This window comes from Callorhinus ursinus, unplaced genomic scaffold (genome assembly GCF_003265705.2).
Source record: "Callorhinus ursinus isolate GAN/ISIS: 27379988/994484 unplaced genomic scaffold, GSC_fseal_2.0 scaffold1, whole genome shotgun sequence".
In the NCBI taxonomy this organism is placed as follows: Eukaryota; Metazoa; Chordata; class Mammalia; order Carnivora; family Otariidae; genus Callorhinus; species Callorhinus ursinus.
In genome coordinates this window covers 119,102,818-119,117,033 of record NW_027397063.1, presented here as the reverse complement: position 1 = coordinate 119,117,033, position 14,216 = coordinate 119,102,818, and the positions used below count along the sequence as shown (strand labels likewise).

Genomic DNA, 14,216 nt, shown 5'->3' with positions numbered 1-14,216 from the left:
ACACACACACACACACACACACACACACACACACACACACACACGCATGCATTCATGACAGAAATCAAGTATGACTTTGACAGCTCTCCCAACCTCTTTGGCCTCTTCTGTGAGGATCATTGAGAAGCAATCTAAGAATGTAGCATTAAAGAATTAAACTATAAAAATCCATTCATTAGAATACCATGAAGCCTTAAGTTGTAAAGGCATAAAGACATTAAAAGATGTTTAAAGTATTTTAAGTGAAAAGGCTAAAAATCCCATTTTTGGTGTTAAAAAAATGGATGGATGGATCTATACTAATATGTTAACTGTAGTTATCCCTGAATGGCAGAATTGTAGGCTATTTTTATGTTTTCTGTAATGATTATCCAGTACTTTTGTAAGGGAAGAAGTCCTCAATGTTCCAAATGTAAAGTATTCTTAGAATTTATTAAACTTTTTTTTTTTTAACTCAATCTTCTTTTCTTGGTGTAGGCCATTGCTTTTCAGTGCCCCTTGAGTAAGGGCGAAGAGCTTTAAATGCTTGATCCTTGTACTTTTTCTGAATTTTGTGTTCACCAGCATGATATATTTTGTTGGTGAGACATTCTTTCCATTCTTTGCAGGTTGTTGATAAACTACAGGGAGGGAAAAAAAGCATTTTAGAATCTTGGTCTGAACTCCCATCTGGATTTTTCAAAATGCTTATTTTATTTTTTTTAAATACTTTATTTGAGAGACAGAATGAGATAGAGCATGAGGGGGGGAGGGTCAGAGGGAGAAGCAGACTCCCTGCTCAGCAGGGAACCCGATGCGGGACTTGATCCTGGGACTCCAGGATCATGACCTGAGCTGAAGGCAGTCGCTTAACCAACTGAGCCACCCAAGCACCCTAAAAATGCTTATTTTAAACCACCAGTTCTCAAAGTTTTAAAATTCTCCTAAGAATGTATTCTTTTTAAAAAGATTTTATTGATTTATTTGTCAGAGAGAGAGGGAACAAGCAGGGGGGAGGAGCGGCAGGCAGAGGGAAAAACAGACTCCCTGCTGAGCAAGGAGCCCAATGCGGGACTTGATCCCAGGACCCTAAGATCATGACTTGAGCTAAAGGCAGACACTTAACCTACTGAGCCATCCAGGCATCCCTCCTAAGACTGTATTCTTTTATCATTTTACTTAACATTTTAAAACAGTAGTTTTATTTTAACATTTTAAAAATGTAGTTAACATTTTAAAAACAGGTTAATTGGTTTTATCTAAGATGAAAGTAATAACCCACTGTTTTCCTGCTAGCATAGAGCTTTATAAGTGTAAAATGTACAAAACTTTGTATTAAAACATTTGAAGGAGAGTCAAATGTCTATTTATACACTTCTAATTGAGAACTAAATAGACAAAGGGAAATTCCGCACCATGGATGGCTAAGCAGTCAGAAGCTATGCCTTCATAACTGCTTAATGCAGCCTTGAATCTGGGTTTGGCCAGGAAAATCTGAAGTTACTCTCTGCCCATAAATTTTGCTTCCCTTCATAGCAGTATGCTTCAGAGACACTTAGATTTTGTTTTCAGATGTGTTTGTATAAAGTTAGTATGGTATTGTTCTTTCTAAGCTTGTGTTTACTAAGTGTTTATTTATTAAATGTTTTCAGCACAAACTATCTCATAATTTTCACTGTAGCAGAGCAAATGTTAAGGAGGTGAAGTCACACAGACTCTGATTTGAATCCCACTTTTCCCAGCTGAAGGGCTGTGCTGTGTGACCTGGGACAAATCATTAGATTGCTCTTAGCTTTGATTTTTCTCAGCTGCAAAATGGATAATATCAACAAACTTGATGGAGTTATTGAGGCCCATTTTACTTAAGGCACTTATTCCGGTGCTTGGCATGTCATCAGCAGTTTCAATAAATGATAACTTGCACTATTTTTTTCTAAATGTTATAAAACAGTAACATTCTGTGTCCTAGATTCTGAAGATGCTCAACAGCAACACTGAGAGCCCTTATTTGATATGGAACAATTCTACAAGAGCAGAACTACTTGAGTTTCTTGAATCCCAACAAGAAAACATGATTAAAAAAGTATGTTATTGTTTCATAAACTTCTGGGGTGACTTAGTCTCAAAAAAATATTCTCTGGGAACTCAGTAGTGACAAGACAGTTTCTCCATTTGGTGTTAATCAGGCCTACAGGTTTTTCCACCTAATGTGTGGCCCACGTAAGGAACGGCATTCTTGTACTTAATGATACATTCGTGATTGTGGTCCTGTTTATGTGTAGTTGTTCCCCGTTTTAATGAATTTTTCTCTACAGAATCATTGTAATTGTTCTCTTCAGCCTCTTTTCCCAGTACATTGACGTTGCTTTCTGGTATCAGAATCGAACAGTTTCTCCTGTCTTGCCACCTCCTAGTGGAGAATCTGTGAAGCTATGGAAAAAAAAAAAATGAGACAATACTGTGGCCAATAAGGATAAGGCTTGCATAATCCATACAGTAGATGGTTGAGACTTGATGGTTTAGCAGACAATTACGTTTATGGGCTTAGAACTTACTAAACAATAAACACCACTGTTATGTCCTGAATTATTCAAGATTTTTTTTTTTTTTTAACTCATTTCGTGATAGTCACTCAGAACTCTATATAGATTGAAGTTTTGAGAATTGCATAGCTGGGGAGAACAGGTCTCACATTTTTATACATCTGTTCTTTTACCAGAAGAAACATAATAGCATCTTTTTTTTTTTAATTTTTTTAAAGATTTTATTTATTTATTTATTTATTTGAGAGAGAGAATGAGAGAGAGAGAGAGAGCATGAGAGGGGGGAGGGTCAGAGGGAGAAGCAGACTCCCTGCTCAGCAGGGAGCCCAATGCGGGACTCGATCCTGGGACTCCGGGATCATGACCTGAGCCGAAGGCAGTCGCTTAACCAACTGAGCCACCCAGGCACCCAGCATCTTTAACACTTTACAATTTATTGTATACTTTTCTGTATCATTTCAGTCCAACTTAAATTCTGTGTAATTTCAACCTAAATCTTCATTGGTACTGTTTTTTTCCCATTCCTCTTCTTTTTCCTTTTCCTCAAATGGAAACTCTTCCTGGTTTGGCAACCTCTGTAATATTACCGTGTCGGTTTTTTTTTTTTTTTCTTCAGAGACTCCATTTTCTAGCGCTTCCATTCAGTGTATTACTTTTTAAAGGTCAGTCCAGATGTGTTCATTTCTTAGCTCCATCACCCCAGAGCTGACTAGGCCAAATATCTGCTGAGTGGAGTGAGAAGAACCAAGTGTCATACTTGCTTTATAAACATTAGCTCTAAGACACTTCATTGGATGACCTCTGTGATCTTTTGAAATCTTAAAATGAGTTATAATATTAACCTTTGGACTAAAAAGTAACCCCATGCCTATTGCAGAATTCATATTATTAGTTGTAAACATTAGTACAGCACTGAGTGCTATGATGTGTGTCCCCCCACATTTTTCCTCTAGATAAGAAATGGAACTTCCAGGCTATTCCAGGCTATCCAAGTTATTAAATTGAATATGGTTAGATTTATAAACCAGACACTGATGATTCTGATTTACATCTAACAGTCTATTTTCTTTTTTAAAAAGGGTGATTGTGACAAAACTTATGGATCAGAATTTGTCTATAGCGATCATGCCAAAGAACTTATTGTAGGGGAAATTTTTGTTAGGGTGTATAACGAAGTCCCTACTTTCCAACTAGAGGTAAGCTCTCTACTTTTAGTTTTGTCTGATACCTTCAGTCACTTGTTATTGAAAGCTACTAGTTTATTCACACTGAATAAGTTAAAATAATACATATTCTTTGCCAAATGCCTTATACTAACCTGGGTGTGTGATGGGGTTTACCATTGGTAATTTATAAGCCTCTTTATTTTGCATGTTGAAGAATTTAGTTTTGTGGATTCATGAAAATAAGTTATTCCTGCCCAACTATTTTTTCATATTTTAGGCATAATGCTACCTGTGTCATGTGCATATGCCTTCAACTTACTAGTCTCTCCTGGAAGTGCAAGGTCATTTACACATTCATTCCATCATGTACAATATCAGACCACCAGACAGAAGTACTTCTCTGGCCAATTATTAGAGGAAAATAAGAAAATACCAGTGGAAAACAAAGAGATTTTTTAGAAAATGATTGAGGTCAAACCATGTCGTTTCTTGTGATGATCCCTAATCACTTTCAGAAGCAAAAGAGGAGCTTTTTTGTCTTCTGGAGCTTGGTGATCATGTAGGAATTTTTTTGTTGTAGTTTTTTTTTTTGGAGGGAGTGGCAAGGAGGATTTGGTGGTTGCTTGGTTTGTAAAGAGGGAAGAAGTGAGGCTTTGTTTTTGTTTTTATTTTTTAAGGATTTTATTTATTTGAGAGAAAGCACGAGGATGGTGTAGGGGCAGGCAGAGGGAGAAGCAGGCTCCCCACTGAGCAGGGAGCCCAATGCGGGGCTCCATCCCAGGACCCTGGGATCATGACCTGAGCCGAAGGCAGACGCTTAACCAAATGAGCCAACCAGGTGCCCCAGTGAGGCTTTGTTTTAAAGTTTGCACTTGGGGAAAAAAAGGAATCTACTAAGCCATAATGTATATTATGTATCACAGAATAATATGTATAAATAGCTGTTAAGCAGGATGAGTTCATTGATTTGTGAAGTCTCTTTGAAAACTGTCCTTCGAATTTATATTCCAAATATATATTTTTTAAAATAGAAAAATATAACCAAATTGTAGAAGTTACATATGGTACTATCAATTACTTTGATTTGTAAAAGGGAGAGATATACTAATTCAGAATTGATATGCTAAGGTCCTAGTGGTATATCAGATCTCTAATGTTTTGGGACAAAAAAAGTTGAGAAATGCTTTCTAATGCATCTGAGTTTTACTCCCCACTCTGTCCCCAAATCCATAGATGTTCATGTATATGTATAATTTAATCGTTCCGTACCTTGAAGTTTTTTGGGGGGAAGGGGATGGTTGTTGCTCTGGAGTCTTATAGTTACTTCTGAGGGCACACATGTTTGTAAATATTTCTCCACTTGACTTAGGTTCCAAAAGCATTTGCTGCAAGTCTTTTGGATTATATAGGCTCCCAGGCCCAGTACCTCCACACGTTCATGGCTATCACACATGCTGCAAAAGTGGAGTCGGAGCAACATGGAGACCGCTTGCCAAGAGTCGAAATGGCTTTGGAGGCTCTGAGAAATGTCATAAAATATAATCCAGGTGTGTGACTCTACCCTTGATCAGTAAGATCCTTAAAATAATTCCAATTCTCAATTTTATCAGAGAAACTCAAAGAAAATAGTATACTTGGTTATAATGTTTTACTTGGTATAATGTAATAAGAATTGAGCTCTTAATTTTTTACCTATAAAAACAGGGTGGAAGGAAGAGAGAGATCAAGGCATCATGTTTAGAATTCATATCTCTAAGAGAAAATGAGTCTCAATGAGTTGAAAAGACAGAATAACTTGATAGTATAAAATTTCACATTGATGACATAAGTTGACATATAAGTGCTTAAGTTAGATTGATTTATTAGGCGATCTGATTTGTCTCTTCTAGTATCTAACACAGTGCTGTGTACATATGGGCACTTATATTTTTGAGAAACTACCTGCAGCTTTTGGTGTATAAAAATTGAAAAAAGTGTGAGTTTTCATTCTTCAACAGCCTTAAGAGGACATTTCCAAAAATGTTACCACTCTTGCCTGACAGCAGGGAGATGCATGAGTGAAAATTTGAAAGCTTCTTCTAATTCTAACTTTGATAACAAATATGGAGCATAAAAAACCTGAAACAATACAAATTCGGTTAAGTAACTTGAAGACCCCAAATCCTTTTTATTGACATTTATCATTAACTTTCAGGTACTCTTTTGCTCTTTTCTGTATATATTCGGTACTGTAGTGGTTTGAAAATGAATTTAAAAGCAATCTATTTATAGAATATTTTCAGACTCCTTTAAGTTGAGGAGTCTTAGTGAATTATCTTCAGAAGCCTCAAAAAATTACAATTATACTGTGTGTGTTACTACCATGTCATAAAAGGAAAAATACACTGAACGGAGTCTTAATGTTTAATATTTTTATTCTATGAACAGAATGGTAGGAAATATATGGGATTGGGGTTTGAGGTGGGTAGGAATGAAAATACTATTAAGTTTTATGTATTTTCATAAGGAGTCCTTTGTGTATCCATACAGTTGTTTGTAATGTAGTCCTCAAGTGGCAGAGTTCTAATTCAGTCTAAATTAAAAGCAAATGATGTCACACTCTCCCAAAATGTAATTAGGCTGAGGGGGGGTAGCTCTAAGGTCTAGAGTAAAGAGTAAAATTAACACCTTATACCCTTGTTTTTTAAGTTGCATTTGGATTATGTATTTGGTATATTTCTTGTTTTTAGCCTGAGGGCTAGGGGTATGGATGGAAATGAAAACAAAACAAACCAAAGAAATTCTGTCTTACTTTTTGCCTCTTAAGATTTACTGCTGCTCAGGAGGTACTCCATTCATTTCATGTCACCAATGTTGAGAAAGGGTTTATCATAGACTTATAATTGACAGTAAACAACAGAGTAGATCAGTTTTCTGAAGGTCTGTACTTTAGAACATCTCTTAAAAATAAAAGATAAACCTTTTATTCTTATTCCCTAGGCTCTGAAAGTGAATGCATTGGGCACTTTAAGTTAATATTTTCTCTTCTCCGAGTCCATGGAGCAGGTCAAGTGCAGCAATTGGCTTTAGAGGTAAAGGAATTTTATATTAAAGCATGCTGTCTTTACTACTATATGTGGTTTAGGCCTTGATTAACTACCATCTGGGGTTGAATGAAAGTATGCATATATTTTCTTTTTTTTTTCCTTCATTTTGTCTATTAAGCCAAGTAAATATGTTCTTAAAATTTAAATTAGTATACTCATTTTGAAGAGCAAACATTACACAGTGTTGTTCAAGGTGGTTCCCTGTGTGGTCATTGTCTGTCATGCATCAGAACTTGGGATGCATTGTATAGTGTCCTGCAGTGTGGGTTAAGGGGGTGCTTTACTGGGGAAGCTTGGCAGCCAGAGATGACAAGAAGAGGGGTAGGATTTCCCTGATCTCTCAGTGTCCCCAGAGACCAGGGCATACTGCTGGCCACACACTGTAGGTTTGTGTTCAGAGGACAACCTACCCCCTTCCCTTCATTGAGTGTTACAGACAACTGGGCTGTTATGCTGTTTACAGGAGCTAAGAAAGCCAGCGGCCCAGAACCTTTGGGCTTTAGAGGTCCAAGAGAAGTTGGAAGTCCCTTTTTTAGGAGAATGAAACCACTGGTCCCATGGGAAGCTGGGTACAGCCTTTTCCTCTGGGAGAAGCAGGAGGTCCCTGGCTACAGGGGTCTCCTTGTCTAGGCAACCCAGAGTAAGCTCCCAGGATCATTTTTCAGATGATCCTGCTAATTTTTTTTTTTTTTTGAAGATTTTATTTATTTGTTAGAGAAAGCATGGGGGAGAGAGAGAGCACACAAGCAGGGGAGCGGGAGAGAGAAGCACGCTTCCCATTGAGCAGGGAGTCTGATGCGGGGCTCGATCCCAGGACCCTGGGATCATGACCCGAGCTGAAGGCAGTTGCTTAACCAACTGAGCCACCCAGGCACCCCTGATCCTGCTAACTGTAACATATACAATTTATTGTAAAGAACACCAGATTAAACCCTGCATTAACAGGTTTATGAGCAGTTTATGAATTAGTTGAGTAGTATGATCTTAGGTTGCATTTTGGTTTAAAAGATTGCATGGAGCACTGGGTGTTATACACAAAAAATGAATCATCGAACACTACATCAAAAACTAATGATGTATGATGATTAACATAACAATAAAAAATTTAAAAAAAGATTTTTAGTAAAATAATACAAGTTAGATTGGTCAAAAAGCTTAACAAGCATGTTCTTTTAATTGAAGAGCGTTTCTCTACTTAATTCCTCCACATACCTTGTAACTTTTTAAATGAATGTTATTAAATCTAACATATTGGTTTGAGATGCTGACCACATGGTTCAAGTTAAGTGACATTGATCTTTAGATGTATACTATAAAAGTTAGACTTGAGAGGTCATCCTCTTTGAAAGAAACACATGCCTGTTTCTTTATAATAGATAAACTAAATCTGTTGTGCTGGGCACTGAAGACATTTACTCTCTCCCTCTAAAAGCAAAAATAAAGTCCCAGTAGTAAGGGTCATGATCTTCCTAACCACTCCCCACCCCAGTTCTGTGATTGGAATACATAGTTACAGAGCATGAACCAGTATAGGATTGAAGGATTCCTCATAACCTCGAGACTGTGACTTGTTTCTAAAATATTTTTTAGATTATTACATTTAATTCTTATCTCTAAATTAACAGGAAGCTAATATATATAATATATACATGAACATTAACATTTTTAATTATTTTTATTATTTCACAAAAGATCAAAGTAATAAAGCCAATCTTTTAAAATTAAACTCTTAAAAATTATTTTGTCCTCCAAACATTTTTTTTTCCACTTTTGTGAAGGCTCAAATTTATTTAGGTCTGACTAACTGGACTTTATTTAGGTCCAAAATTATTTCCCAAACTCTTAAAATCCTGTTGATTTAATTTTCAGGTTGTGAATATAGTGACATCTAACCAGGATTGTGTCAACAATATTGCTGAATCAATGGTTTTGTCCAATTTATTGGCTCTTCTACATTCATTACCATCAAGTATGTATATTTCATGAATGGAATTTTGGAAAGCACAGCACGGCCAACCTATAGAGGGAGCAGTTACATAGCGAATAGAAGACCTCTAACAAAACATGATATCCATATTTACTTTGGAATCTTTTAAGTGGTATTCTTTATATTAAAGTTGTCTTCCTAATTATGTTTTACATGAGTCAATAACACTATTTTGTATTTCCCGTTTCAAAAGTTGAAAGTTAGAGGTAAGAGCGGTCGAAAAGCAAAGGAAAATAACCTAGGTTTTTCAGTTTTCTGAGTATGGTATGCACATGAGTAATTGAGAATTGGCCCATGGTTTATAAAGAAACATCATTGGTCTTGGATGACAGGAAAAAATGCTTAAGATAAAAATTACCTTGTTTTCAACTTAGAATTCAATCCTGCATTATTTGTCCTTTACTGATTTGATGCAGATAGAGATTATTACCACCAAGGTGAGATCAGTTTTTAAAAATATACCTATCTTATTTCTTGAATACAGCCGGCACTGATATAGGCTCCTTTTAAACTGTGCAATTGTCTAGCGTAGTAAGTAGTGTGTATCTGGGCTAGAATCAACCTTGAGATTGCTTTTCAAAGGCAATGGCAGTTACAGCTCCAACTTCACCACTGACTATCAGAATGCATTATTCACTTGGCTTTGGAAGCCGTGTTGCTCTTGGCTCACACCTATCTACCTCCTTGAGAACAAGAACCTGTCTCTTTCATTTTATGCCTTAGTGCCTTGCACGCAAGTAGTGCAAGTTCAGTGACTTGCATGGAGTTGAATTTCCATTGAATAATTTTGTTTTCTTAATAAATGACATTTGAAATAGTTCTCTAAAATGACAGCTTTTGAAAGTCATTTGCAGATCATTTGTGTCATACTTACAGCCTTAGTTGGTTTTTCTTTTTTATTGGTTTTCAGTAGCTTTGTGAGGCTTCAAACAATGCAAAATTACACTAATGAAGTAAAGAATGTTACAAAAATCATAGTTTGAAAATTATAGTCCAATCACTATTTTAATCTTAGAGGTTAAATAGCTGACATCTAGCTATCTCAGCCTACTCCGCCGTCATTTATATTTTAGACTAAATTATCTCTCTTCCACTGTTTGCTAAGGGATATTAAACACATAAAATATTTAACCTTCCTGTTCCCCCTCCAAAGACTTGTTGTTTTCCTTTGAAACTATGTTTAAACAGTGGTGCATTTTCAGTAAAGTATTGTTGCTTCTCTTGGGAACCTCCTTTTGAATGTGTGTTTTCCTGTATGTGAATGGAGCCCAGCCCAGGGACCTGCCTTTGTTGTTGCTTCAGCATCAGCCTAATTCTTGGCGGCCTCCACCCTCTTTGCCAGTTCTTACCCCTTTGGTCAGCTGTCTGTCATTGCTCTTTGACTCTGGAAGAGTAAAGTCCAATAGCTGAGTATACTTTGATGGCAAGGGATGAGAGGTGTGTAGGCTGTGTCCAGAAGGATACTGTCATGTCTTAGATTGGAGCAGTGTCTTACAACTGCTGCTTCCAACTCACTTCTCTAAGGCCGTAGCACCAGATAAAGATCTTTGATGCCTGACCAGTGTCTTCAGGGTGGTTCCAGGAGGTGAGAAGATTTTGCCCATGTAGTGAACAATAAGGTATGAAGACAGTATGGCACGGTGGTTACGAGTGTGCAGTTTGGAGTCAGAAAGACCTGTATGTAAAACCCAGCTATACCACTCACTAGCTGTGATACCATGGACTGGTTAAACTGGGCCTCATCTTCCTCATTCCTAATAAGGCCATGGTAATACCTGTCTCTGGTTTTGTGAAGAGATAAGTATGATACCCTCTGTAGATCACCTAGGTCAGTGCCAGGCACAGAGCTGATGCCCAGTAAATGTCAGCTAATGTGATGATGATGCATTCCTTGAAATATCTTTTACCCTGCAGGTCGCCAGCTTGTTTTAGAAACTCTTTATGCTTTGACATCAAGCACAAAAATAATCAAAGAAGCAATGGCAAAAGGTAATGTATAGAGTGCTTTCTTATCCAGTCATGCTCAAAATAAGTGAAGCTTATTTTGAACTGTTTTGTATAGTCTGCTAAACTAGAAAAATGCTTTGGAAGGCTTATAATTAAAAAAAAACTGCATTAAGTTGAAATAAAGTTGAAAATGAATTCAGCTGATCAGAAAAGTCATTCTTTATAGTTTAAGTGCTAATTCTTTTTTTCCTTCATAGGAGCTTTGATTTACTTACTAGATATGTTCTGCAATTCAACACATCCACAGGTTCGAGCCCAAACAGCGGAACTTTTTGCTAAAATGATCGCAGACAAACTAATAGGTCCAAAGGTGAGCACAAAGTAGGTCCTTAGAAAGAAATTATTTAAGCTCTTGTTACTTTGATACTGATTTGATGAAATTTACCAAAGTCTGATGGTGAGGATAAGGACATGATTTGATGTGAAAGTTGGAAGATACTTGAAATTGTTGCTCTATATTACTACTTTGAGAAAAATTATAGTTGGAGAAGCCTGTATTGGAATTGAGAAGTCTTAAGACGGTGTTTGGGTTATGGTGTTAAACTGTTTACCTTCCTTGAAGAAAGAACAAAAGTATGTGTTAAGTTTTGACAGAAGATAATTAGGTTAGACTTTGACACTGTGAGGATTGGCCTGTGGAAGCAGCTAGTGAAGGGGAGATGGTGATCTATGTTCTTACCCCACACCTTTGTTAGTAAGGCTACACCACTTTGGGAAGTAAGTCCACACAGGCACGTGAGTGTAACAGCCTCTCCATTCTGCAAGGAGATCTTTCGTCCAGAATCTGGAGATGAGCAGATGCTCTTTGGAAACACAGTCCCGTTTTTAGACCAGGAACGTATTAAAACAGTACTTACTTCTAAGTAGAATTCCATCCAGACACAGGTGTAATCAGTCTCCTGTTATTAACTCAGTTTCAGCAGAAGTAGTGCTCACTGAAGCATTCATTGTCTGTGCTAGCCCTTGAAGCAGCACCTCAGAGAAATGTGTCAGGACTCAGAGGCTTCCTGAGCCCCCACTTCCAAGTCGATTTTACATCAGTAAAACAATCTCGAGGGGTGCCTGGGTGGCTCAGTCATTAAGCGTCTGCCTTCGGCTCAGGTCATGATCTCAGGGTCCTGGGATCGAGCCCCGCATCGGGCTCCCTACTCGGCGGGAAGCCTGCTTCTCCCTCTCCCCCAGCTTGTGTTCCCTCTCTCGCTGTCTCTCTCTGTCAAATAAATAAATAAAATCTTTAATTGAAAAAACAAAAAAAAACAATCTGGATTTAGGTTTTTTCCTTGTCTCATTTCTAGATCTGGATGTTGAGAATGTGTCATAGGCCCTGAAACAATTTTACTTTGGGAATACAGTTAACAGTCTGTCATCACAAGGGTTGATGAGGGAGAGTACATTTGGATGTCTATAGAAAGGGTCCATAAAAGCATGAATATTGATATTTAATATTGAGTTTTTTTTTTTTTAAAGATTTTATTTATTTATTTGACAGAGACAGCGAGAGCAGGAACACAAGCAGGGGGAGTGGGAGAGGGAGAAGCAGGCTTCCTGCCGAGCAGGGAGCCCAATGTGGGACTTGATCCCAGGACCCTGGGATCATGACCTGAGCTGAGGGCAGACGCTTAACGACTGAGCCACCCAGATGCCCCAATACTGAGTTTTCTTAAAGCTAGAGTTGGGTACTCATAGTTGTAATATTCAATATTACATGATTTAGATAATGTTTTAGCTGTTTAAACATGTACTGGAGTTGAATTTGAGCTCTTTAGTAATTTTTTGTCCTTCAGAATACATGAGGGACAAATTTTATCAAGGTGAATATATTTACAGTTAAATTTTTTGTATAGGAACAATACAAGTACCAGCTCCTTTATTGAATGCTTTGCAGGAAGATATTTTAGAACTGGGATCAGTAAACTTTGTTCCCCTTTTTTGATAACAGCTTTGTTGAGATATAATTGACATAGCATACAGTGTACACATGTAAAGTGAACAATTCAGTGGTTTTAGTATATCCAAAGGTTGGGTAACCACTGTCAGTTTTCATCAATCCAGGGAAAAAAACTGTTCCCTTTAGAGGTCACTCCCCATTCCCCCTCTTCCAGCATCTGGCAACCACTAACTTACTTTCTAGATTTGTCTTTTCTGAGCATTTCATATGAGTGAAATCATACAATATGTGTTCTTCTGTGACTGGGTTCTGTCACTTAGCATGTTTTCAAGGTTATTCCATACTGTTGCAAGTTTCAATACTTCATTCCTTTTTATTGCCAAATAATATTCCCTTGTATAGATACACTGCATTTGCTTTTCCATTTATCAGTTGATGGGCATGTGACTTGTTTCTACTTGCTGTGAACATTTGTGTACAAGTTTTCATGTGGATATGTATTTTATTTCTCTGAGAGTAGAATTTCTGGATCGGAGGGTACTATTTAACGTTTTGAGGAATTGTCATACTGTTTTCCAAAATGGCTGCACGATTTTACATTCCCACCAGCAGTTTCTGAGGGTTCTAATTTCTCCACAGCCTCTCTGACACTTGTTATTAGATATCTATTTTGACTATAGCCATCCTAGTGGGTGTGAAATGGTATCTCGTGGTTTTGATTTGCATTTCCTTGGTGACTAATGATGTTGAGTATCTGTTCATGTGCTTATTGGCCATTTGTACGTTTTCTAAAAGAAAAATGTCTATTTGCATCTTTTTCTCATTCTTTAATTGGGTTATCTTTTTACTATTGAGTTGTAATTGTTTGGATACCAGTCCCTTATCCAATACATGATTTGTAAATATTTTCTCTCATTCCATGAATGTCATTCTATTTTTTTTATGGTGTCTTTTGAAGCACAAATTTTTTTTTTTAAAGATTTATTTATTTGCGAGAGGGAGCGTGAGGGGGAGGGGCAGAGAGAGAGAGAGAGAGAAACCCCAAGCAGGCTCTTCACCCAACATGGAGCCCGACACAGGGCTCGATCTCATGACTCCGAGATCACAACCTGAGCCAAAACCAAGAGTCAGACGCTTAACTGACTGTGCCACCCAGGTGCCCCATTGTACAAAATTTTTTAATTTTGATGAAGCTCAGTCTGGTTTTTTTGTTGCTGTTGTAGCTTGTGCTTTTGATCTCATATCTAAAAACCATTGCCTAATCCGAGGTTACAAAGAGCTATGCCTATTTGTCCTCTTACTAGAGTTTTATAGTTTTAGCTCTTGGATTTACATCCTAGATCCATTTGAGTTAATTTTCATACATGATGTGACATGGGGGTGGGACCAGTAAACTTTTTCTATAAAAGAAAAAAATATAGTAAATATTGCATCCTTTTTGGGTCATCTGATTTTTTTCACAAATACTCAGCTCTGCCATCATAACAGGAAAGCAGCCGTAGACAGTAACTGTGTAAATGGTCATGGCAGTGTTTCCATAAAACTTTGTATACAAAAACA

The 14,216-nt window shown here is 37.3% G+C and overlaps 1 protein-coding gene across 4 annotated transcripts in view; it reads left to right on the top strand.

The window, feature by feature from the left end:
* Window positions 1-14,216, top strand: part of DNAJC13 (DnaJ heat shock protein family (Hsp40) member C13) — a 123,074-nt gene that overhangs the window by 93,035 nt on the left and 15,823 nt on the right. For all 4 annotated transcript variants that reach the window (XM_073899927.1, XM_073899943.1, XM_025882202.2 and 1 more), the window contains exons 42-48: window positions 1,949-2,062; window positions 3,602-3,718; window positions 5,058-5,235; window positions 6,668-6,759; window positions 8,644-8,743; window positions 10,676-10,750; window positions 10,966-11,078. In XM_073899927.1, coding sequence (XP_073756028.1) covers window positions 1,949-2,062; window positions 3,602-3,718; window positions 5,058-5,235; window positions 6,668-6,759; window positions 8,644-8,743; window positions 10,676-10,750; window positions 10,966-11,078 — 789 coding nt within the window. The remainder of the gene's footprint in view (window positions 1-1,948; window positions 2,063-3,601; window positions 3,719-5,057; window positions 5,236-6,667; window positions 6,760-8,643; window positions 8,744-10,675; window positions 10,751-10,965; window positions 11,079-14,216) is intronic.